Below are 26,208 nucleotides of genomic sequence, written 5' to 3' on the forward strand. Positions count from 1 at the left end.
AAACAATTGGAATCAATGACAAGATGGCATAATTGATAGCAATTATCTATGTATAAGAGACTTTTGCTTGGTTTATCTATCTCACTGCTCACTTAAGTTGTCAAGCATGTCTTGATTTTACGTGCAATAAGATAATTAGGAAGAAAGAATACTCCATTTGAAAGGAATGTGATGCACAGTTGTTATATGGAGAAACAAAATCTTCAAATCTGTGTTTTTCCATTATAAAATAGCCAAAAAGTGAAGGAACTATATTGTAATGAAAGCAAAACTGAATGAAGAAAATTGGAAAAAAAGCCAGGTCAACCTCTGGGTTTCTCCTCCACTCAGTGGCCCCTCCTGTTCGCTTACGTCACCATTACATTGTAATCTATGACCTCTTGCATTCCAGGTGTCAAAACAGGTTGGAAAACAAGCCTCAGATGAGTGGAGATCACGTCTTCTCACATTGACATACTTTCTCCTGATGTGTGTTTATTGACCGCTATTTTCTTCCTCCCTCTCTCTATCGTCTCCTCCTTTCCTCTCTTCCCTCTACCTCTCCCCTTTTGCTTTATTCCCTCCCTCTCTTCTCTCCTCTCCTCTCCTCTCCTCCAGGGTCCAGTGGGCCTGATTGGGATAGCTGGGGTGATAGGAGTTCCCGGTGAAAAGGTAAGGAGTTGTGTTGTTTCCCTCCCATTAGGTTGTCAGTCAGCATCAGCCGGCGGCCGTCAGTGGCAGACCCCTGTAATTAGGCCTGTGTTAAACAGCCATGGCTGGAGGCCCCAGAGGGCCCAGAACACACGCTTAGACAAACACTCAACACTCTCACATCCACATCAATAACAATACTGTCAAACCCACGTGGCCATTACTGTGTCTTCGCCCCCACCCCTACTCTGAAGCAAGTAATTTTAAGGTAAATGCTTGAGAAAATGATAATTTAGCTGTTGATTATCCTCTTTGGACAAATTGGCCACTCTCCTTATATCTGAAACATATACTTTTTCCTCATTGCTGACAATGAGGATATGCAGTATTCATACTTTAAAAAATGAAAAAGGGGCAGAAAATGACGATAAAATTACTCCAAACAGCTGGTGCAGCATAGTTCAAGTGCAGTCCAAACACAGAAATGGGAAAAGATGAACATGCACCCATGTCACACGTTCATGTTGAGTAGAGCGTGAACGCTTTTGAAAACAACGGTTTTGGTGAAGACTTGAGCTAAATACTGGTGTAAATATCAGTCTTTTGGACTGACAGTGTGATGGTTTGGCTTCAGAACACTTGGATTATGCTGCACAAGCTGTTTTGTAATTTTATGGTCACTTTTGTCCCTTTTTGGAACTCTAAAGAACCCATTCCCATTCAAGGCGGAGGAGGCATGGAGCTGCGTCAGCTAACTTGTTATGTGGACAAACTTCACCAGTGTTTCAACTGCAAGTCATGACAACATTAAATGTATTTTGGGTGAACTATTCCTTTAATGAAATGCACACATTCACAAACACAAATAAAAGGGGAATGCATCTCACAGGCATGAGTCATCTGAAAAGTTCCTGACGTATCCTTCAGAAGCCTTGAGGCTTTTCCCCATGCTCAGCCCTCATTGCCCTTCACAGCTTAGCGGGAAAAAATGTTAGAAGCGTCCCTGCTGACTTCCTGCCTGTTGACTGAAATGATTTTACCGGCACTTCGGGTGTTGATTATTGACAGATCCTCCAAATGGACACCCCCTTTTTTTTGCCCTCCTCTCCCCCTTTTTCCCTCCTTCTACCTCAGCCTGTTCCCCTCTCCTTCCTACCCAGAAGCCCCCTGTGTGTCAAGACATGTTCTTGTGATGTGAAGCTGTCTGTCTGTCAGACCGCCTGCCGCTCCTCCTCCTCCTACGAAAAATCCTCCTCCTGGTTCAATCTGTCAGCACCAGCCGTACCCTGACAGCCCACAAATTCCTTTCACATTATATATATATTTAATCCAGTGGCACCCTCTGATTTAGACTTTTGTTTCCAATACAGTGCCTTAAAACTATTCCGCGCGCTGCTTGATAGACGCACTACGAGGAACAGAAGGGTGCTTGTACAGTCATGAACGTTACACAGTTGAAGGAGGATTAAAATGTCACTGACACAAGCGGTTAGAGGGGTTAGATAGGAGACCCAGGCAGCTGTACTGCTCACCCAGGGTAACCTTTGCTTTTAACACGCCACGCAAAACGCTACTGACTGGGTTTTAAAGTACCTGTTTGCATTAAACTCCACTGGACCAGCTGTCAATCTAACCCACCGCGTTTAAGGAGCCGCTCTCCAGTTTCACGGCTGTTTTTTAAGAGAACCTTTAGCGGACTTGCGTTGGGGCTTGATGTCTCAAGGTTTCAGGTCGTGGTTTAATGATCTCCCTCTCTCTCTCTCCCTCTCTCTCTCTCTCTCTCTCTCTCTCTCTCTCTCTCTCTCTCTCTCTCTGCTCGGTTTCCCAGGGTGACCGAGGCCCGTCAGGTCCATCGGGTCCCCTTGGGGAGAAGGGGCCAAGGGTAAGTTTAACCGCTCAGGACATACAGTAGGGCTCTGCTTCTTGTCTAAGAGTTGGTAGACCCCAGAGCCATATATCTAGAAAAAGTTTTTCCATAGAAATCAGCAACACCGCGATAATCTACTAGTGTTCTGGTACAGTGTTCAGCAGGGTAATGTCTCAGGATGACAAATACAAAAACCCAGCCACTGAGCAGTTTTGGCTTAGACTTTGCATTGTAGCAAAGTTCAGTTCCTAGGAAAGCAGAATCACTAGAGGCCTAAAATGTTCCAGACTCCTGCAACTTTTCTAGATACAAGCTTTGATAAGCATTGCAAAATTCTAGCCAGATTTACCGACGCAATTTGGTTGTTCCACAGTAGAGGATTGGCATGAAAATCAATGTTTTGTCAGTGACTCAGAGAAACTCAGAGAAACACTCAGAGAAACTAGTCTTGTGTGTCTGGTTGAGCAAATCTAGTGAGTAGACTGTCCTACCTAAAACCCCTTAACTGATGGGGGATCACTGCCATGTGTGTGAACACAGGCCAGCAAGGAACCCAGATTCTTGACATCTCTGTTTTTTTTAATGAGCTTTAGCTGGTATAAGACACGCCTATGCTGCATGTCGCAATCTTTCTCAAACATACGGCCTGTCGTTTGGCGTTAGAGCTCTTCAGTGATGCTTTCAAACTGTGAGCTGCAAGCTGTTTTTGCTGCCTCCAAATTCTTAGTCAGGTCTCAATTGCTAGGATGAGAACTCGCCACACCTCAACAGGACAGGTCTGTCAGAGTTTGACGGAATGGAAAAGTGCTTTATCGTCGTCTGTGACATATCTAACCAAGTGTAGCGATACTGATGTTTGGCACCGTGCTGCTGTGTGAATCTGGATGGGGCGGCTGGCTCGTATCCCTCGCTGGCCCGCTGCCTGTGTGTCGTTGTGACAGTGAGGGCTCCATAGGGTTTCATTTCATCTCTGGCAGGGGAACCTACTGCTGCTGTTGCTGCTTTGCGTTGGGGATTTGCTTTGGTCATGAAACAAGAAAAGCACATTTGCGCAATCTCAAAGCGGCTTCAAAAATGCCAGAGTTAAAAGCCAGCGCCTGTCTCCTGCCACACCCACACCCTCTATTATGTCTAGTATATTTCAACAACTGGGGCATGATAAAGGTTGGTCGCAGGAAGAATGAAATAAGTACTGACATTATTATTGTGGAGAAATTAGTATCAGAAAACTACTGGATGTGCAATGGTACCAAAATCTTTCCAAAATCCCTGCAGCATGTTGGGCTTGATAAATGTTTGTATGCTTGTAGGTTAATAGCAGGTTAATGTTACAACATTAGCCTACTCACTAACTTGCAAAATCAGGTTTGCATCAAAATAATCTTGACAGTGTGAGTCCCCCAGAGAAAATGCACTGCGGTCTAGTGTAGCAGTGCTGCTGCTGTACTGCTGTGTGGGTCCGGAGTGGGCGGCCGGCCCGCTGGCCCAGGGCCTTGGATCGACTCCATGTCTGTGGCTTTGGGCCCCAGTCCTGACCTAGCTGGCTGGCAGGCTGGCTAGCAGGCTGACTGATTGGCTGGCTGGATGATGGGATGACTAATTAAGTGTCTGGCTGGCTGGCTGGCTGAATAGCTGGATGACTGAATCATTGCATGTTGTCCACATTGTGTCTGCTAGTGTGTGTGCACGTGCGTGCGTGTGTGTGTGTGTATGTGTGTGTGTGATCACTATGACTTACGTAAGGAGTTATGGTGATTTGTGTGAACCAGTTTGTCCTGTAGCCACATTAGAGAGGACTGGGACTTCAGTGTGAAGGACTTTGGGGTGTTTCAGCACAGATTGCAGCTTTACAATGGTTTTCTCATGAAGTTCTGTTTCTGTTTAAAGATGATTCACAGGGACTGGAATGTTTCCAAAAAGTTTTCTTACAGCTCTCGGCCACTTTTGTCTTCACTGACTATCTTTGTTATTGTGTTATTATTATTATTACCTAGAATCTTACTACAGGGAGAGAATGAGAGATTCACCCGTGGTGAATGAGAGACAGTTGTTTTTTTTCCCCCCAGCAGGACTGCAGCGCAATCTAACTGTACTTAATATGAAACACAATTCTACAAAACAGCCCTAATCTTTACCAGTTACAGATGTGCCATTGTACCAGTTCCGCCTTTTACTGCACAGCCTTACAGTGCTGCTGCGCTGGTGCTCCACTTGAAGACTTAAGATAATTAATGCAAGATAGGTGCAGGATGGGGTCGTTTCTGTAACGGTTACCACTGTAACTCGCTCTGTAACAGATGCCATGAAGCAGCAGTGTGAGTGCAGTGGTGTCCTGTCTAATTTTCTACCCTGTCTTTTCTGTTTTGGTACAAGGGCTATCCAGGCTTGCCAGGAAGTCCCGGGGACATCGGCATGCAAGGCGCATCTGTAAGTGTCACACAATACGCAACAAATAGTGACTCTTGGATGTGTTTGACAGGCTTCCCACGGGCCTTGAAAATACTTAGAAGTTTGTGGATTTTAGAAAAAATAAAATAACACCTTTAAAGTTTTTGAAAATGAATGGATGATCTTGAAAGCCCTTGTTATTTTATACATATACATAACATCCAAATTCATCAATATGCCTGGGCTCTCTGGACTTTTCTCTTTTCTAGCATCAGCACCACATCCTGAGGAAAAAAAAACCCTGTAATGGAGATTTGCTCTTAGCAGCAGTTTTAAAATGAAAATCATTGAAAAGTCTTTGAATTTGATGTCCAAGTGATGGTGGTTTGTGTAAAATCTCTATTTGAGTATTGGAAAGATCGGCCTCTTTACCCCTCCCCACGCCTCTTGACAACATATACAGTATGTGTATAATTCTCTCCCTAAATGCCTTTGCAGAGGGGTTGCCATGTCTTTTCTGCTCCCTCTGCATTTGGGATTGAGCCACACAAACATTAGAACTCAACAGAATGAGAGGATTGGATGAATCGACCCTCATCTTCCCCTCTCAGTGTCTTGGCTGGCTATCATAAACACTTTAATTGCAAGATTAACGTTGACTCTTAAATCGAGGTGGAGGACCTTGCTCTTGATTTTTACTATTGTAAACACTTAGATTTAAGGGGGCGATTTGATATATCAATTTGCCCGTTTCCCACATTATAGTCTAGACTTGTGTAAACAGAAAGTCTTAACAGGCTGATTGTTCAGCACTTCATCTGAAGGCTTTGAAGTGCATCCATTAGGTTCATTTGGCTTGTCGCGATGTGGGCTGAGAGATGCGTGGAGAGGCGATTCTCTTTTGCCTCATTTAGTCTGTGTAAATATGCTCACTGTATTTTATACAGGCAGTCAATTAAATCACTCAAGATTTTGTCTTTCACTGCATCACACCAAAGCATGCCTAAAGAAACATGATGAAAACCTAATCTAAATTGCCTGTCTTTCTCTCTCCGATCCCATTTCTCTCCCTTCCTCTCTCTCTCTCTCTCTCTCTCTCTCTCTCTCTCTCTCTACCTCTCTCTCTCTCTCTGTCTCCCAGGGTCCACAGGGGCAGAGGGGTAGCCCAGGCATCGGTGGGCCAAAGGGCAGAAGGGTAAGACTTCTCTTTCCCATCGGGGCATCTGTTCTACCGCTCACTAGCATGTGATGTATATGAGCCGACACGCACTGCAGCACCTTAACTCAGGCTGACCATTAAGCCCTGACTCATCAGACCCACTCCATTCCCACACACCAGAGGTTAAAGCAATTAAAAGACATGTGTTTGTCCTTCCACTTGGACCGTGAGCCTTGATAAACGCTTATACGACTGTTTCACGAGCCCTGCGGAGTGAGTCCCACATTGCAGGACTTTTACTGTAATGTCAAGCTGGTGAGACACCGTGTGGCAGAGAGGAGAATCACACCTTCAGATGAGGTGGCAGCTTTTGAATTCTGCATGAACACTAAGGCAGATTTGCGACATAAACATAATAAAACTCTTCTCAGAAAACAGCAGCAACTCAGATGTAGTGTGTGTTGATTATTCAGTATATCAGACTGGGAGACAGATAGTATTTCTGAGTTTTTAAACCCTGTGCAGATTTGTAGAGTTGGAATATGTCATTGAGTTATGGCTCATAGAAACTACATGATATGCCTCACAGCGTGTGCGCTGTGCTGCAGGAGGCGAAATAGTTTTCACTCAAGAGCAGTATGTCTTAAATGAAGGGGCATGGGCCAATTACTGATGGGTCCCTAAATCACAATAATCCTTGTATGTTTGAGTCTGAGTCCAAATTTTCTCTCTGGAGTAAATTCTGTGCAGTAGAATATTTAAGGAACTTTGGTCCAATTCAGTTTCCATGGTGTGGAATTAAGCAAGAAGCCACAAGCATCCATTCTTTACAGTGGTTTCTATAAGAGGCATTGTTAGGTATGTATGAGTTAAAAAAGAAAGGATGCAAATACTATTTTTTTTTATTTGGTAATTTGGTAATAATAATTCAGTAGTATCTCTATTATACTACTATATTCCACCAAGCCATATAGCTCTTGAACAGTAGCTAAAGGAAGCAGTTGCTAAGCGACATGTAACTACCGTTATGAATAGTTATTTCCGGTCAGCATGTTAATATTTAGATGAACTGTTATGTGGTCACAGGTCTGCATTTATCGGGTATTTTAACAGCTTCGAACATGGCTCTGTTTTATTAAAATCAATTTATTGTCAACAATTCAATTTTCCCTGAGAGGAAGCCAACTGTAATAATAATACCTGGCATTATCCATTACAGTCGAGGGGTTGTGATTTATCGGATAGGTGTTGTTCATTTTCCCCTCATGAATCTCCTCATTTACTGTGAATCTTTCACAAAGTGATGGATGGCTCCCTCTGTACTACTCCTGCCCTGCGTCAGCACTTTCTACAGGAATCTCCTTCTTCCTGTCTGGTTTCGTCGCGGCGGCGCTGAGTAAACAGATCAGTTGTCACTCCTGTGCCAGCCTGCCTAGCGGTGCCAAGGCTGGAGCTCTCCGGCTGGAGTGTGTGTGTCCACCTCGGCGGATGGAAGAGAGCCGGGGGCAGGGGAGAAGCGCTAACAAGGGATAGAGCGCTCAGACGCGTCGCACATGGCTCCGCTGTAGCGCGCTACTTCTCTCACTTCATCACTCATCCCTCATTCGCTTCCTCGCTTCCTCTCGTCCTCTCATCACTTATTTCCCTCCGGTTTAACATGTAGCGCTGCCAGGCGAAAAACACATGGCAGCACTTAACATGCCACTGCTTGCGTTGTTTACTGTAATCTATACATGTGTCAGTTTGTGGTTGCATTTCCTGCCTTGCTGAGGTACTCTATAGTTATCCCCCAAATCCTCCCTCTTCCTCCGGGCCAATAAGCATCTGGGATCCGTCTCCATTGCCAAGGCGTGTACCCCGATGTGGACCAGTGAAAATTCTCAAAGCTCACCATTTGAACCTAAATAACAGGCTCCCCTGCCCGCTATTGTTTTTGGAAGAGCTGTCGGATGTAAACATGCACGCTCGCTCAGCGCTGTGGTTTTGTCCGCCGGAGATTAACACATGCCAGCGCAATGTACAGAAGCAAAGTGAAACCTCTCCACTGTGCCAGTCCCGAGGCTTGTTATCTTAACCCCGCTTATCGCTCGCTCTTATCACTTAACCCTCTGGGCTATAAAAGAGATCGCCTCTTTTGTGCACACCTGCCCCAGTTGGCACACACCTGCGCTAGTTCCGAAAGCCGGGTGTGATGCAAGTTTATGGCACATGTTGTGTTGGGGAGACGGGAAGTGCATTCTGAGTTATTATCTTTCTTTCACATCCTCCTATCTGCCATCTCTGATTTCTCATCCCTGAGTGCTTGGAGAAGCCACTTTTAATGATCACTCATAGGGAAATACACCTCGCTGCTGCTGTTGATGCACTCTTGCGTAATAATGTGAGTTATTACCTGTAGATAAGGGGTTGTGCATTGCGTTGGCTGACCTCCAACATGGAAAGGTGTATGTCTTGTTATTCCCCATGCTCACATCATTTATTGTTAAATCATCCCATGAATATCAGTCAGACTAATCTAACTAGGAATCAAATGTTGACAAATGAACTAAGAAGTGTGTGTGAGAGAGAGAGAGATGAACTACAGGAAGGAACATAGAGAAAGACAGAATGATAAATCAGGGTTTGGATGGCTGGGAGCTTGGAGGGAGCAGAGTGATCTGGAGAGGGAGGGAGGTCTGATTGAAAGCCAGAGGCTCAGACAGAGTAGTCCGGCAGCAGACAGAGAGGCCATTACAGGTAGAGATGTAAAGAGGGAAGAGGAGACGAGAGGTAGGCTGAGAGGAGAGGGGGATGGAAAAGAGTGGTCAGGAGAGAGAGTGAGAGAGAGAGAGAGCGAGAGAGAGAGAGAGAGAGGGAGGGGGCTGGGTTTGTATTCACAGATCCTAATCTGTGTGTCTACCTGTGTGGCGGTGCTACAGGCAGGGAAGCCCCTGGAATGTTTATGGGGGTGGCAGCCTGTGGCACCGGGGCCATGGAAACCCCCCGGGGAGCCAAAGAATACCAGCTGATTACTCCGCATCTATGTCAGCTTGTGTATCGTGTGTGTGTCTGCATATCTGTTTATACTTGATGCTAAGTTTACTCCTCATTCTTCTTCTGGAGACACTGTGAATGTTTTTGTTACCCCCACATCCTATAAAGCTGGTATTGTGTGTGTGGATGTGGCTACATGGTGTGTTAATTACCACAGTGAGTGAGTTTTATGCTTTTGTCACCCAGGGGCCCCGGGGTCCAGATGGCCCACTGGGAGAACCAGGCCCTGAGGGCACCAAGGTAAACCTACACACACCCTGTGGAAATGACTGTTTTTTTAATTCACAGTGCCCGCTGTGGGTGGAACAGCAGCTCAGACACTCAATGCTTGTGTGGGGTGGAACAAACTGTGGCACTTTGCAATGAGTCCTACTGTGTAAGCAGGGAATTAGAGCTGGAGGCAATTGCAGTGGTTAACTAATTAATCACAACACATGGAAAACAGTGGTTTATTTCCTTACTCTTTCTCAGAAGGATCTTTCTGTTTCCTTGCTAAAAATGTGCTGTTTTTTGTCTTTACAGGGTGAAAGGGGTGACATCGGAAAGAAAGGAGAGCCAGGATTCATAGTGAGTAGCCTTTACATGAACATGTGTTTTCATTTCTGCTGTATCAGGTAGTTAACATGGGACAAAGGTTGTGAACTCCCAGTGTCTAAAGTGCTTTGTAGGTGCCTTCGCCTGCTGAGCGGCTAGGATGCTGTAAATGTTTTATGTTGCACACACGTCATTTCTGGGTAAAGGCTTCAGGCTGTCAGGAGATGACAAGACAACTTTATCTGTACCTTTATTTATTCAAAGCCTAGACCAGTCATTGGGCCATAAAAAAGAGACGGCATCATCCTGCAGCACCACAGTTATCTTGTATCTCTTCAGTTAATGTACATGCACCTCACGGAAAACACATTACCCTGTGTAATTCCACACGCTACCCTAGCATCTAATGTGAGCCTCAGGCCTCTGTAAACACTGCTGTAAAGTGTTGTTAAGATCTGTGAGGGAGAACGCTGGGCCTTTTAATCAGTTTTTATTTGCAGTGAGCGTGCCTTTGTCTTCAGGCTCTGTATTAGTTTATACTTAAACTCAATTACTGTATACCCCTGCCAGCTCCGAGTGACGAAACCTGACCTAAGTCGGTTAAGTCGCAGCAAGATAAAAGCGAAGCCCGCACTGTATTTCAACTGAAACTAATCTGCAGCTCTTTATTGGGGATGAAAACGAAATCCAGCTTTAGATTTGCCAGTGTAATTGGCTTGTATTAGTAATGGGATTTTATTCAAGCGCAACCCCCAAGACTGACATAAGTATATAACAGTAGAACCGTTTGTGTGTGTGTGTGTGTGTGTGTGCATGTGTGCACTGGGGGGCTCATCATTTAAGATGAGTGTAGTTGTTAGTAAAGGATCCTAGCAGATGAGAAGTGTCATCATATGTACTCTATTGCTTTATTGAAGGTACCATGATGTCCGTTTAGGAATATTAGGCCCTATATTTGAACATACTCATATTTTATGCATATCATCAGTGACCTACAGAAAGCTTTGATATCCAAAAAGTCAAGTCCCATTGACATCTATTTTGCAGTGTTTCACAATGCATTATCAAAGGTTGGGCTGGGCCATATTTTCTATCTGTCAGTGACAATTATCTTAATGAAACAAGCAGAAAAACACGTGGCAAAAAAGTCCCTAACACTGTGTTGAATCTGCACCTTGAGTTTTAGGACAAATAGATCCTAAACATGACCATTTTAGAATGGTTCACTGAAAGTAGGACAGCGTTTGACTTTCATCAGTGATAGAGCAATCTATCAAAATTGCTTTTTTTGTTGTTGTGCTGAATCACACAAGGAAAGACCATAGAGAAACGTCTAATCAGTCGGCTAACGCACTGATTTGTGCCTCTCATCTAACCACTTGCCACCCTCTCCATTAGCCATGTAGGCTGCAGATATCTAGCAATGCGTGTAATCACATCATTGTAAAAACCAACAGGCATAAAATCACCAGTCACTTCGCATCAGCCAAGGAGCAGCAATGCGGTGCCAATATTTTCACCACTGCAAACTGAAATGTCCAAACGTCCAATGTTGTTTGAATCAGTGGCGCTGATTGAAGCTGGATGTCCATCACTCACATGTTGACTCCTCTCTGCGCAGGGCAAGGCTGGCGGTCCAGGAGAGAGGGGCCTCCCTGGGAAACCTGTGAGTAATATATATTTACCTTGAAATGTCTTTTTCCGCTGCATTAACCTTTCAAAGCTTTAATTATCCCGTTTGGGGCGCGAGGCGAAGACTGTTCACTCTGGCAAGAAAACATCGCTATGGCTACCGCAGACAACACAATAAAACGCTCAGACTTGTAAACTATTTCCACATCCTCCTTTCACCTGTAATGTAACCTGCTTATTATATGAAGGGTTTGGAGGCAATAAAGTCACGCAGGAGGAAGTTGCCATAGTTAAAAGAAAACACTGAAAGCTCTTTGCAGGCTCATAATCAAAACGCATGTGCACATGTTCCACCCTCTTTTCCTGTGTGTCATGTGTGTGTATAATGTGTGTGTGTATGTGTGTGCATGCATGTCCATTTAGCTTGCTCGCTCTTGTCATGTATTTTTACTTCACTAAAGTCTCTGGTTTTAAGGATATGACACACAGACAATATTTCTAGTTAACTTAGATGGGCCGTGTTGCCAGTAGTTGTGAACAAGAGTTTTATTTAAACTGCTTTTGGACCTTATATTTCATTGTCAAGAATCTGCAGTGTAAAATGCTGGCGACCCTGACATGTTGAAATACTTATTCGATGAAACTTAAATGATCCCTCTGGGAAAAAATGGGTAATTTCAGCAGCAAATTTCAGCAGGATATAGATACAAATAAAACAAATAGACTCGACCACGCCGTCTGGTTCTAATGCCACGATACACAGACATGACCATTTTTCGGCAATTTGGATGAGCCGCTTTGCCAGGGAGCTCGTCTTGTGTCTGTTCTTGTCATTTGGTGGTGATGGATGGGAGTTTTGATATGCTTTTGAACTGTGTGAAAGTATAAAATAACTGATGTTCAACAGATGGTAGAAACATGCAAACAAAAACAGATCAGAAACAGACTCGAGGGCAGATCCATGTGCGGCGTCCAAGGAGTCAAGCGGCGGTCATTGTCTCCGCAGTGTGTGTGTGTGTGTGTGTGTGTGTGTGTTATAGTACAGTACGTCTCATCCGCTTATCCCTGACTTACCAGAGGATGATCCCCGCTCAGAGGAAAGCTCCGTCTCCTGCACGCTCAGTTGGCGCTGGACTCAGCTCTCCGTCAGCTTGGCTCGTCTCAATTTTTCCACTGACAAATGAGCCGCTTTCCACTTTCTCTAATCATGCATTTGGCTTCACATTTGACAGCTTAGTGTTGTTTGTAATAAGTCTTAACGGAGGCACAAATGCGCAGATGGAGCACATGCAGGTGTGCGTTCTCACTCTCGAATATGCACATAATGCACACACCGTACACACCTATGGACACGCGAACATACACACACACTAGGACAAGCAGCGACATGTCCTGCTAAACTTCTAAGTACAGTGTTTTGCATAGGCTGAGGTCACAGGTCATGGTATCAGAAGGGTGTTTTGACCTCAAGTTCAGAGAGGAGAGTTACTGCTTTACTCTGCTAGAGGTCCCATCAACGAGACATAATTCACTTTCTAGATATGATGCTTTATTAATGATACAGGAGGAACCAGTATGCCTCCTTCACTCTTGCTCTCTATGATGACCTTTATTGCTGTTATGAACTTATCTGCTGTAAATGTTGCAGTCCAAGGCTTGATCGGCTGCAGGGGGGAGCGGCGTTTCCCTCGTCAACCTCTGGACTCATAGCGCCATCTTGTGACTGGTCTGAAAAAAATCTTCATCCAAAAGCAGCTGCCATGTCTCATGCCCCACTCCCTCTATTTTATATCATCAAAACTCTTTGTGAGCGATTGAAGTCTTGATATATTTACAGTACAGACAGAAACAGAATGATCTCAGTCTCCCCATGATTATGTTATTGTAGTCTGTCACTGTTAAGCTCGGTATTATAGGCTTCACTGGTTGATACAGTTACTGTACTCACAGAGCATTGATTTATAGTTTCTATAAATCCTCTTGCCGCCCTAAAATGTTTTGCAAATTACTCTCAGCAGTCTTCTCACAGGCAATGAGAACATTTAGCTCTCCCTTTTCTTCTTATTTTTCCCACGCTGCAATCACTGCAGCCTCACTGTTTTAAACCTGTGCGCTATCAAACTTTATTCATAGCACTTGAGAAAATAATTTTCTACAAAACTGTCTTTTGTCTATTGAGAAGTATCTACTAAATAAGAGGAAGCAGAAACTCTATTGTGAAAAATGAAGTGTATGCATTCAAATTTTCACATAACTCATCACAATTACTATGGAGCTGTGCACAATCTGTACTTGTTTGTCTCACCTTTTTGATTTCCTTTGCTCTGTGTTATAAATTATGCTGTAATGTTTTACAATAGACTGTGTGGATTAATGTGTTCTGTAAATTGATGGTTGATGCTACTGAAATTCGCTGCTACCTCATCCATTTGTAGCACGTTAATTATAGTACTTGGCTCAAGCAGCTATTTCTACATCTTCCCACATCTGTCTCATCAGAATTGGATTGTTTTAGCTGACAGAAGCATCTGGGGAAAAAAGGAAAATTGCCATGAAAACGTAATGTCCTACTATGTCAATTTTCAAGTAAACGCTGTCTCCAGCAAAATTGTCTTGTCTAAACTTGGCAACACAATGCTTGGACGACAACCAAGAGATCTGACATTACAGGAAAGCCAATCCGCAGTGCTGCATCAAAGCCTTTCTGCAGCGAGTCTGCAGGCTGTGTTGTACTGTAAGACTAGATGCACTCATCATGTAACTTGTGTTTGTGGTTAAATCGGTAATGATGATGATGATAATGATGCGACGAGGACTTTGGCCAAGACCAACTTTTCTAATGCTTTTCTGTATCTGTAACTGCACAAAGTGAATGAGCCAAGCTAAGCTGAGCTCATGTCTGTGTGTGTCTTCCAGGGTAAAGCAGGTAATCCAGGCAGCGCGGGCGAGAAGGGACCCCACGGTGAACCAGTAAGTACGCCGACTCCCCGCTGCTGCCGTGACACTGTCGTTTCAGGGAACAGCGGTGACAGACGACACACTGTGAACACCGCCCTGTCTGGAAGCTGTAATGGCTGTGGGCGATCACGTGCACGGATTCATTAGTGCTTACGAAGATGAGATTCATGAGTGAACCATTAATCAGAAGACGCTGTCAGGGTTGGAATTGTTTTATATCTTCCCCTCGAAACAGTTCAGAAGCTCTGATGTTACCCATCACCAGTAAATCAACCGTTTGAGGGGTCTGGGTGGGAAATGACTCATTTTCCAGACGTGGATACAAGCAAGGGCTTTCTCTCCGTCGATCCATTCTCTCTATCTTCCCTACATCTTAGTTATCTTTTGACATGTCTTTCTTTCTCTGTGTCTGTTTTTCACACACTCGCACCTTGAAGCTCCATTCCTTGTGGATTAGCGTTCCAGTTCTCAGTTTTCCTGGAAGACCGTCAACCCCTTGGGGAAATCAAGAATGTCAAACAATCGGAGACAAATATTTATTTGGCTAAGAGGCTTCAGTAAGGCCAACGGCGAGGTTTATGTTATGGGTCTCATCTCGCTTTTGGTTGCAGTATTACTCCCGGCTTTTCACACCTCACCACTCTATTCTTTCTCTAGAGATTTACCTGTTACTGTATCTGTGTTCCCATGATAGGCTAGAGTCATGTGTCATGTCTGCATTGGCATTTCACTCAGTGGTTTAAGTGAAATATAAAGATTATCACTCTCCTAGTGACCTCAGGCATCATCCGACGGTTGTTTCTCTTGCAGGGACCCAAAGGACCTCCTGGAGACGCAGGACTCGATGGAGAGCAAGGCCATGAAGTATGTTACCGATTCCATTCATTTGCGTGGATTACCTTTTCTATTAATGTTTAAACAGTACAAATTAAGCATCGATACGAACGCACCCCTGTTCCTCTGTCTTCTCAGGGTGAACCTGGTGCGGAGGGGGAGCCGGGCGCCATCGGAGAGCCGGGGTTAAAGGTCAGTGCGTCTCCGCCGCCTCTACCGTCACCATCACATCTGTCATGTGGAGTTTCCCTCCAGTCGTGCGAAAAGCCATGAACTTGCCCAGTAAATTTGTACCTAGACATGACTGTAGCCTTGGGTGACAAAACAACTGATTGTCAGTGTCTGACGCTGCTTCAGGTTCAAGTACTAGTGTGTGTGTGTGTGTGTGTGTGTGCAATATATGTGTGCTTTGACCCCCCTGTGTTGTGTTGTACGTCCCTGCAGGGTGACGCCGGGCCCCCAGGAGCGGAAGGCGAGCAGGGACAGCAGGGAATGAGAGTGAGTGGCTCCAAACATCCCACTAATCCCTCTCTTGCTTGTGTTTGGGCGAATCCGACCCAGCCGTATATATTTACTCTCCTCCTCATTGCGACGTATATTTACTCTCCTCCCCCCCCCCCGCCGGCCCGGAGAGAAACACTGGAAACGCTGCAATTGTTTTCGTCTGCCGGACTATATCAATAACCTCCAGCGCCTCGAGTCTTTCTATCCCCCCCGTCCGCAGAATTAGAGCGGGTAGAGCGAGCGTTCCCGTTGGAATCGACGTTCTCGGGCGAGATTCGGGACGGGATCTACAGAGTCCGCGTCCTAATGTAGAAGAAACCTCACATGGAACCAGAAGAGCCAGAAGACCTTTGCGCGTCTGAGCTCACACGTGATATTAGTCAAACAATCTGGCTGCTTCCCTGTCCATTCTCCTCAGTACAGATGTTCCAGAGACAGGCCTCCTTTCTTCTTCGGGCTTATTAGTCTTTGAAATTGCGATAGCAGCGGGTATCGTTCACCTAATCCCGTCAGTATCCATTTAGCGAAGGAAAACACAACACTTCAAGGCTCTTCCGTCCCGTGGCGCACGTGTTTCAGGTTACACGGTCCGTGGTTCTGAGTTCACAAATAAATCATCTGCACGCACTGTACATGCGGAACCCAAATCTCTGCTGATGGGAACTGCACAATTAAGTTATGAAGTAATTGAAGTAGAGTACCTCATGCCCCCTTTTCCCCACTGAATCTTATTTTCTATTCTAATAAGCTTTTGTCTCAAAGAAATAAAAATCCTTTGGCAAATCTCCTTAGCTCTTATTTTCTTTCATAACTCTTCCATCTTACGTGATCATTCACTCTGGCTCTGGCCTTTGCTCTCCTTGTTATTAGCTGCTTGTAGCGCAAAATGGCTGCTTCTATAATAGGAACATCTAGAAACAATAATGTATCTCTACTCTTCAATATGTGTGTTTACCTACTGCAAGTGACAGACCACTTTATCCTTTTTTATCACCACTGGAGCAAGTAAATCCATTCAAAACGCACTGTAGGAAGCCGAAACCGCGACGATGTCAACGAGTAAATGAGCAATTCCTCAAATACAGAAAAGCCGACACTGTAGCGATAGGGGAGCAATGTTAGAGTTGTCTTGATTTCACACTTGTACCAAGAGTAGAAAGGTTTTGTCCTAACTGCTGTTGTGTTTGTAGGGTTCTCCTGGGCCCCCTGGTGAAGATGGCCCTCAAGGGAAAGATGGACCCAAGGTAAACATTGGAAAGTCTTATTCTTGCATCTTTTGCATCATCTCTTTTCAGCAACCAAAATGAGTTATGGGGAGTTTATACGCTTTCAGTAGCCTGGGTCACAGGGTCAAAACATTGAGTAAGCCTTGCTGTAGTTTATCACATAGAATAGTGAAGACAGTGGAGAGATTAAAGTGTCAGGACAGCGTCATTTGAGTCATATATTGCCACAGTACATGGCACTGGATGTTCAACGGCATGTACACTTTCTAATAATTATAAATCAATTAATTTTAATGCTACAGCCATGTGATATGGCTCAAATGAAAGCTATTGCACCAAAGCCCATATGTTGTTAAGTCTACCACCTTATATGAGCCTCTGAAACGTATTATATCACAACTCCCTGAACTGTCTCTCACCCTGTCTGTGTTTTTCTGTCTGTCTGCCTCTCTCTCTCTCTCTCTCTCTCTCTCTCTCTATCTCTCACTCTCTCTCTGTCTCTCAGGGTGAGCCTGGTGATAGTGGGCCCATGGGAGAGCCAGGGGACAGAGGGATAGAAGGAGACCCCGGGGCCCCAGGACCACCCGGAGAGCCAGGGAAACAGGGCTTTCGCGTAAGTTTATTTTGTTGTATTTTATTTATTATTTATTATTTATTTTCTAAACCAGACACGCCAATTCAACTCAATAACCTTTATGTAAACAGAGGGCAATTAAAAACAAATTGTTATTTATTTTGACAGTCTGGATGGCTCTGATAAGATATACTTGTTAACAGTACATAGCAAAGTGGGCTAGAGGGTCAGGCAGGTTCAGCTTGCTGCAGAACCGGTTGGACGGGTTTCTTACAGTGGCTATTTATGTGAGAGCTGTCAAGGTGCTGATGGATCACCAGCTTACTTTTCTCCGGGGCACGGGGAAATCCATCACACCTTGAGGATTTTAAATAGCTGCAGCAGATTATGCAAAAACAGTGCTTTTTTCAGGGAGATAATGCCCGTGTGTCCCAGTAGGGGTCAGTCTTCTCTTCAACAAAGTCTCACCACTGGGGCACTCAACAGAGAGGCAGAGACAGTGCTAATGGTTGCTGTGCCATAGACTGCGGATGCTTAGCTGTTTGATAGCTGTCAGTCAGAGTCTCCTCCAGTCAGTCAAAGTCTCCTCCAGTCAAAGTGCTTGTTTTTTTGAGGAAGAGATCCAAATCTAGTCCTGGGTGTTGAGAGGCAGGAAGGTCACTGGGGATCAGAGAGGATGGGAGCTTAAGGCCATAACACACAGGCACCATTACAAGGCATTGTGGGAAAGCAGTACTGCCGTTCACAGAAATGCAAATCGGCAAATCGGATAAAATTGTGGTTTAATGTTTCCTGTCAACAAGATGTTGCTAATTAAAGCACAAAGAGGCAACTCCTTGGGCTTGGCTGACCTTTACAGTTCCCCAAATGGTTCTGTTCTGTTCTGTGTATCATTGCTCTTATGGATAGAAAAAAGATGTTTATTTTGTGTGGTCATCATGTAATAAGTCTTATGTTACAGGGGCCAGAAGGAAAACCAGGGCTGCCAGGGAACCGGGGACGACACGGCAAGAAGGTAAGAACCTCGTTCACCAGAGTTTTTCTTTTTTTTTCTGCAATGGAACAACAGGGAGGAGGAGAGGGACACAGTCCAAAGCCCTGTAGCATTCATGTGGTTCCAGAGAACCACATCTCTTTTCGTTTGCCTGATCCATCGTCCGGGTCAAGTGTTCGAAGGCTGACTCCAGTTCTGAGGAGGTTTGAAGAAAGTAAACAAGAACCAAACAATGTAGAAAGATAGTTCAGTTTGTGTCTGTCCTGCTTTCTCTCTGGTCTTTTGCTTTCATGTTTAAATATATAAACTGATTTCCTTGTGTGTGAAATACTCTTTTCGCTTGCCCCCCTTCAAAGGGAGGTCAGAGGTCAGATCAGCAGCCCCTGGAGCTGCTAGGGATTCAGTTTCTTGCTCAAGGACACTTCATCAGGGTGGATGCCTGATGCCTGATTCTCACTATTGCTGTTTCTCATCTCTGTCTCCTCCCAGGGAGAGAGAGGCCCTCCGGGTCTTGCTGGTGAGATCGGCTCAGTGGGAGACATCGGCCAGCCAGGCGAGACGGGTCTGAAAGGTGCCAGGGGAACCCGAGGCCCACCGGTCAGTTCCTGCTCTACCTCTCTCTCACCTCACTCAGTCCTGTCACTGAATTAGACTAAAGCTGCTGTAATGGGGGGAAAAAAGGTCCTATGGGTTCTATGGGACAACAGATTGTTAAAAGATTGGTTAAAAGTAGTAAAAACCTAGGAAGTCAATGAGATATTTGCTTGAGAAGCTGGGTCAAAAATAATCTCAGATGCTCATTTTCTCCCATTCACTCCAGTTATACCAGTTTCATATTTACTCTTAGCTAAGATGGCAGTATTCTCCCATGTTCTGTAATGCTGAGTTATTATTAGACATCCTCTCCAATAGGCCATCATGCATCTATCATGTAGGCTATGCCCATAGGGTGTACACTATGTTTTGATTGTGAAATGATATGTTACATTGTATTATCAGTAAAGCATATTCATAAGAGATAATGCTTTAGTTTATATGGTGCTCATAGAGCATCATTAATACAGCACAATTGCAACATAAGTGCATGTCAAAACATGATATAATCCATTCTCAATCTTGCCAAATTGCCAATACTGATATTGTATCAAGCCTGCCTTTTGTTACAGCCAGCTCTATGTATGTACTGTATCTTTAAACTTTCTAATTGATATCCCCAAACTTGTTTCAGTCTTCTAAACAACTGTTCAAAGGGGAGTCGGCACACTGTACATTACCACTTGTTTGTTTTTTTTTTGTTTTTTTTGAAACTACTGTTTTATGCCTTAGTTGGATTACTGGTTTATGGTAATTCAAAGATCTGTTACTATATCCCTATAATTACAGAATTAGCGTTAAAACTAATCTCCCTTTCCAGTTAGCAGGCTTCTAATCAGGTGTTGTGAGGACAAGCTGTGTTAGCTGTGTGTTTTTGTACTTCACAGCTTCAAATGACCTTGTTTCTAGGGCTGAGAAAGAGAGAAAAAAGACAGACAGGAAAGCCAAGAGGAAGGCATCCGCTCTTTTCCTCTCTACAGAGAAAGAGCGCTCTCTTCTCCGCAGAAGTGCTCAGACCGTGTTGTGATAGCTTGGGAAGGAAAGATTTATATCCCCCTGTCGTAAAACAACTCCGGCCCCAAGATTCAGTCTGCATGAGTGTCTATTAGGCGCCAAAATTTATATTTAGCTGAACCAGAGTGGAAAAGCAAAACAAACAGCGCTGAGACTGATCCTCTGTGTTATTTTGTGTCTGTTTTCTGCATCACTTGCAGGGTCAGCCCGGTGTTATGGGGCCAGAGGGACAACCGGGATTACTGGGATACACAGTGAGTTAATCCTACCTGTGGTTTTATGACAGCCATTTACACACCTGCATACATATACTCACGAATACACACACACACACACACGCACGTCTTCTTAGTTGAGTAAAACCCAAAGGTTCTATGTAGGTCTCTGTTTTTTTGCCCTTAGTACCCATGGTAATAAAGTTAAATACATAGAGTGCTTCAGAAACTGCCTGTAGGCTTAGTTCATTTCAAGATTTTAGACCTCTGATCATGAGAAATCTGTTGCATTCATTCTCCTCATTCTGAACATTTTTGCATTGGCTTTGAACCTCGATTCAGAGAGAAAGAATGCGTGTGTCGTCTTTCCCCCTCTAATAAGCCTGGTATGCGTGCTACCTGTTGGATCCCTTCAGTCGCAACATAAAACGAAACAACCGAACCCGTTCACATATCCTCTCAATACTCCGGCAAAGACCTAGCGAGACGCGAGAGAGGAGGAAAGAGGTGGAATTGGACATGGTGAAGTCTTTAAGCCGCTCTCCCCGGGCGGTTCCACAGCCAGGTCAATGCCAGCATCACTGGGTTTAAGTTGCATAACTGGAACAGGGGGCACCTCGAGTTCACTTTGTCCCGTTTTTGTGACTGTGTGTGTGTATGTACACTCTGAAACTGGCTCGCACTCCGCCCAGGTCGTTGAGTGATTTCTAAGGCTTTGCCAAAACCCAAATCCCCAAGTGACGGATTGTGAGCGCTCTTCCCCTGCAAGGGATTGTGTTTATATTAGACGATTCTGATTAATACTGCGCTGGCAACCCTCGCGGCAGAAGGCATGTCTCTCTGAGGAACATGCTGTGGCCGGTAGAAGTACTGTATGGTGGTTTTGGTGAGGTAAAATAATCAGAGCTCTCTGTTTTTTAGGGTCACCCTGGTAAGCCGGGGCCCATTGGACCACCGGGGCCTAAAGGTGAAAAGGTAATGTGAGCCCTGGAATGTGTTCTTTCCCCCTGCGCACACACACACACACACACACTGTGTTATTTCAATCCTCTCAAAATATACCTGCTCTAGTGTTTGAGAGGCACTTATTTCAATGTCTTGATTTGATAGGGTTCTGCAAAATGCTTAGAAGCATATCCTTGATTAATATCATCAGTTACAAAATATTTTGTGTGTGCGTGTGTGTGTGTGTGTGTGTGTGTGTGTGTGTGTTTGGTCAATTCCAGGGTTACCCAGGAGAGGACAATAGGACCCCAGGACCAGCCGGGCCCTTAGGTGAACCAGTAGGTCTTGCTTTCCTTTAAACTCTCCTTTCTGCTCCCCTACACTCTCCACTCTGTGTTTGGTTTAGGCCTGTTAAGGACTGGATTGACCCGTATGCAGAAAGCACCTTTGAATAGAACTCCCGATCTTCAGTTTTCTTCATAAATGTATTTCCTATGTGACCTGTTTTTAAACCTGTGCTCCTTAGATCTTAGTCTTTCACTGCAGGCTGAACATGAAAAAATATCCAAGTTGACTTGTACACTGTGGGGTTAAAAATCTGATTTTGTTCCTATATGCATCCAGACTAAAAGAAAAGTCTCATTGCAACCTGCACCGTTTTATATGAAGCCTGAATCCCTGTGATGATCAAATACTTTTTATGGTTATGGCTGGATCACATCTCATATGTGTAATAGGCCTCATTATTGTGAATTTATGCACAATATTATTGCATTTGACAGGGAGCAAGAGGGCCAGTGAGTGCCATTAGTCACCCTGAGTTACCGCAAGGATTCTGCATATTCCTTTTTTTGGCTAAGAAAACAAAGCCCTTATTAGAGTAATATTAAAAGAGGATCAGCGTATATCAAAGAGTCTTAGCAGCTTGGGAAAGCTTACGATTATATTGTGCCTTGACTCCTATGTGCTTTGGAGTTTCCCAGCACTGGATTGGTAGACTGAGAGGGGCGTGCACAGCATCAACGAGGGATACTGGGCTTTTTAGTGATATAGATAGCAACCTACAGTACAAAAGAGGGTGGTATTGGATTATCAAGTTGGCACAGTGTTGCAGCACATAGCATGAGCAATACAATGGCTCCCTCTGTCTCATTGCAGCTCTGGCTGAGATTGCCTGGAAATCAGGGTCAAGGTGGAATTACGCCTTTCCATTAGACTCCAATAGATCCAGACTCATAGCTCACTTCTATAGGAGGTGTGTGTTGTCTTAAAGTGGCTGCCCAGCTCATCTCGTGCCTTGTGGGTGTGAATGCATGCATGTATGTGTGTCCATCTACGTGTGTTTTGTGTGTTTGTTTGCGTGCGTGTGTGTGTGTGTCTGCACAGGGTCCCCCGGGCGAGCGAGGAGAGCGTGGAGAGCCTGGAGATGAGGGATATCAGGTAGATAAAACCGCGCAAACCGACATCAAACGTATCACACAGTCACTCCTGAGGGTGCTTGTCTTCTTCTGTTGTCTCCTACATTTTTCTGCTCTTTTGGTGCTCTATTGAAATGTTGCTGTGCTGAGATAAGAGGAGACCACACATGTGGCAGAGCAGGGCGGGAGGGAGAACACAGGATTACCAAATTCCTACGGATAAGGCCGGGGGGGAAATCTGGTGTTTTTGTCATTGCATGCCTTGAAGGCACCGGATGCTTAACGCTCCAAAAGTACGCACGCACGCACACACACACACACACACACACTTGCATTCACACTGGTTACTCCAATTGCATCTATGTTGTGGTCTCATGCAGCTACAGGCACATCATGTATTTTTCACTGTTTTGGTTTTGCCTTTCATAGCGTTACATTGTTTTGATGTGTTATCCTATAATATAGGTACTATCCTGCGATATCCTATCCAATTAATGCTAATTCATCTAAACTTAACAGAAAAAATGAAATTGTTGTCCTTTATTCCTGTAGTCTTTCAAATAAACGTTGTGGAGAACTGGGAAGCTTCGAATGGCTGCAATCAACCTTTGGTCCATTTTGCGTTTGCCAAGCGGAACTCTTCTGCCCTAAAAAGCCAAAGAGCAGTAACTGTGTGAGAAGTGAAACTGAGGGGAAAAAAAGGGCTCAAACTTTATATCCAGTCGGCCGTGAAAGGTTCAGCTGGGACCAACTTCTCTTGGCCGACAAGCTTGTTTACCGTCAACACATTGGCTGAGTTTCTGGTCGTTCAGCTCTGTGGAAGTGAATGGGCTTCTGGTGACTTGTTGATCATGTTGCTCGCAGTGGGAACACACGGTCCGACTCACAAAGCAGGGGTAGCGAATGCTTTCAGCCCGGGACACAAGTTAGACATTTAGACCCTCATACTGGGGCCCAGACTGATGAAAACACCTTATGTGGAGACCCACTTAAGCCTTGAGCCCATTTTCAGGCCCAACCCATCGTTTAAGAAAGCAGGGCTCAAAGTCATTGAAGCAAATCTTCAGTTTGGTTGTTTCAACAGTCCCATAGGGTTCTATTAACCCCATAACGGATCCCACTTGGTTTTCCTCTCCTGCCGGGTGTTGAATTTATAGATCCCGCTGAGTCCAAACCACCTGTGGCCCTTCTTAATAAAATACACACCTAGAAGCTTGGTCTGGAAACGACTGTATATTATTTTGATACTTCAGTCATGCTGTGGTGCTCTCACCTGTAACTGAGTATGAGCAGACTGTTCCCTTTATGAGGAAGTGGCTCTCACAAGAATTCACACAAGCTGTTAATGGCCCCTTCAGTGTTTGTTAACCACTATCGTGCAAAGCTACAGTAGGAAGCAAGACTCTAATCTTTGTTGGCATGCTGTTGTTCCATTGGTAAAGCTATGGAAGAATGACACTCTGCACTCATTAAATCCTTGTCTAAACTTTTACAAATTAGCTTTATGTCATAGTAATGCTATAAGTACTATAAGTATCCCCAGAAGATTCCCCTGGGTGCCGCCGCAATTCTCTTTACGTCTTTTCCTAATAATTCTTTATGGAACTGTAGAGTGTTAGCCATCATAAAAGTTAATCTATCCTCCATTTGAAATGCAGACTGGCCATTACATTTACAATACTGTAGATATAGTGTAGCACAAAGCCCATGATAGGTTGGCAGCTGAATAGTGAACAAAATTTGTTCCTGTCAGGAGTGTAGCCACACTGCAGCAGTGGTGCAGCAGGCATTCAGTAACATGAGGTATTTAACAAGGAGTAAATTGCCATTCTATGTATTTTTCTATATTCTAATTCTATATTTGATCTGAAATGTGTGTTTCAGGGCCATATTGGCGTCACTGGACTTCGCGGAGCTATAGGACAGCAAGGCCTGCCTGTAAGTTTTCTGTCATACATCACTCTGATACAATTGTGTTTTTCACTTCACAAGTTTTAGGTGTCCTTTAGGTAGTCCTTTGGGTGCTGAGTTAAGTTCCTTGACCCTATATGGCCAGTGAAGCCCATTCAAAACCCATTGTGTAATTTGAGAAATGCATCATCAAAGAACAAAGATCTTTTCCTCACAATTTAATGACTTGTTAAGGTAATATTTCCACCATTCATCACAATATGGATCTGTTTTAGATCTGAATGTTAATGTATGTGTTTCTGTGTGTGTGTGTGTGTGTGTGTGTGTGTGTGTGCTTGCATTTGTATGTCTTTGTTCTTGTGTTGTTCAGGGAACGCCGGGGCTCCCTGGAGAACCGGGCCCAAAGGGAGAGCGCGGAACTCCGGTGAGCCTCCTCCTCATTCGACTGTGAATCCCAAAGCGAGCGTATCGGACTATACATCCACACACCCGTGGAACGAGCAAACAGTTTGTTTAGTCATGAAACTTTGTCTTTTCCCTGCAAACAGGGTGGATGTTTTCGGCAACAGAGTGTCTCTGCTGCCAGGCTGATCTGTTTTTACTGGATAGACGCTGGACTCTGAACAAAGCCAATAAATGTGTTAACACAGGCTTATCCTTCATTGCCGGCAGGTTTGGATTCGGTTTGGTCGGGCTTATATTTGACACTGAGCAAAGAAAAATCCCTCTGTCACCTCAGCTGCCAGAATGAAAGACCAACCGCAGACGATTGGCCAGAACCCCATTTTTCTTTAATTCCAGTCACCAGATGAACATGCCAGTACAGAGATTTTGGACTATTTAGCATTCGGGCCTGTTCTCTAGGCTTGATGTTTTTCTCCTGCTCAGCCATAGTGGAATATCATGAAAGGAAGACAAAATAATACAGCAATAATACAGGTGGGGGGGGGGCTGAACCGGAGTGCGGGGTGGAAAGCAAGTAGGGAGCTACAGCATGTTTTCATGACCACCCAGAATGCCAGATTCCACCTCCTTCAGTTGTCTCTGTGCTTTTGTGCTTTGATCTGCGAATTCATCATAGCGTGCAGCTTCACTGTGGAATCTGGAAAGCTGGCATCAGAGCGGATATCTTTTGGGGAAAAAAAGACGCTGTCCTGAACCGAGCAGTTTTTCTCTCTGAGCTGCCGACTGCTTTTGAGCTACAGCTACTTTTTGATACGTTTTGAGTCTTCTTATTACATAACTTCCCTTCACCCTGAAACAACGTTGGGTTCCATGATCAGATGCCGTTGACTTGCTCCAGCATGTGAAACAGCCTGTTTGCACAACCCATCACAGGAGAGAGATACATTGTGCAGATACTATGGAAATATTTCGATTAATTTATTTGTCTTGGCTCAGAAGATACACTGAGCATGTGTTACATACAGGGCCATCTATTCAGAAACATCACAACATATTGAACACTCTGCCAGAAAGCGATGAGAACTGTTGGGGTCTATGTCTGTTTCAGATTTAAGGCTTTGGTAAAGCATTCCTAGAAAGATACATCAGAGTGTGCATGGTGCTTTGGGGAATAGGACTTGAATGTACATACATAACTTATATCAGCGCCCGGGCGAATATTCCTCCTGATTGACTGCTAGATGTATTTTTTCTGTGAGAAAACAAGTGAAAGAATAGCTCTGATTTGTAATATTTGGCAAGTGGCCATGTTATGAGCAGGATAATATACTGCAGCATGTGCCGTTTCCTGCCTTCGTGTCATGCAATATATA

The 26,208-nt window shown here is 44.5% G+C and overlaps 1 protein-coding gene across 1 annotated transcript in view; it reads left to right on the top strand.

Moving 5' to 3' along the window:
• The window catches only part of LOC139640758 (collagen alpha-1(XXIV) chain), a 137,648-nt gene that overhangs the window by 97,034 nt on the left and 14,406 nt on the right, over nt 1-26,208 (top strand). The window contains exons 35-55 of the mRNA XM_071514940.1: nt 598-651; nt 2,459-2,512; nt 4,871-4,924; nt 6,027-6,080; nt 9,264-9,317; nt 9,600-9,644; nt 11,233-11,277; nt 14,160-14,213; nt 15,012-15,065; nt 15,174-15,227; nt 15,480-15,533; nt 16,730-16,783; nt 17,271-17,378; nt 18,301-18,354; nt 18,823-18,930; nt 20,142-20,195; nt 21,078-21,131; nt 21,383-21,439; nt 22,488-22,541; nt 24,404-24,457; nt 24,801-24,854. Of these exons, the coding sequence (XP_071371041.1) occupies nt 598-651; nt 2,459-2,512; nt 4,871-4,924; nt 6,027-6,080; nt 9,264-9,317; nt 9,600-9,644; nt 11,233-11,277; nt 14,160-14,213; nt 15,012-15,065; nt 15,174-15,227; nt 15,480-15,533; nt 16,730-16,783; nt 17,271-17,378; nt 18,301-18,354; nt 18,823-18,930; nt 20,142-20,195; nt 21,078-21,131; nt 21,383-21,439; nt 22,488-22,541; nt 24,404-24,457; nt 24,801-24,854 (1,227 nt within the window). The remainder of the gene's footprint in view (nt 1-597; nt 652-2,458; nt 2,513-4,870; nt 4,925-6,026; nt 6,081-9,263; nt 9,318-9,599; nt 9,645-11,232; nt 11,278-14,159; nt 14,214-15,011; nt 15,066-15,173; nt 15,228-15,479; nt 15,534-16,729; nt 16,784-17,270; nt 17,379-18,300; nt 18,355-18,822; nt 18,931-20,141; nt 20,196-21,077; nt 21,132-21,382; nt 21,440-22,487; nt 22,542-24,403; nt 24,458-24,800; nt 24,855-26,208) is intronic.

Source organism: Centroberyx affinis, unplaced genomic scaffold (assembly GCF_046629955.1).
Source record: "Centroberyx affinis isolate AG114_WGS23_722 - 3 ecotype Tasmania unplaced genomic scaffold, CSIRO-AGI_Caff_v1 ptg000291l_1, whole genome shotgun sequence".
Classification (NCBI taxonomy): domain Eukaryota; kingdom Metazoa; phylum Chordata; class Actinopteri; order Beryciformes; family Berycidae; genus Centroberyx; species Centroberyx affinis.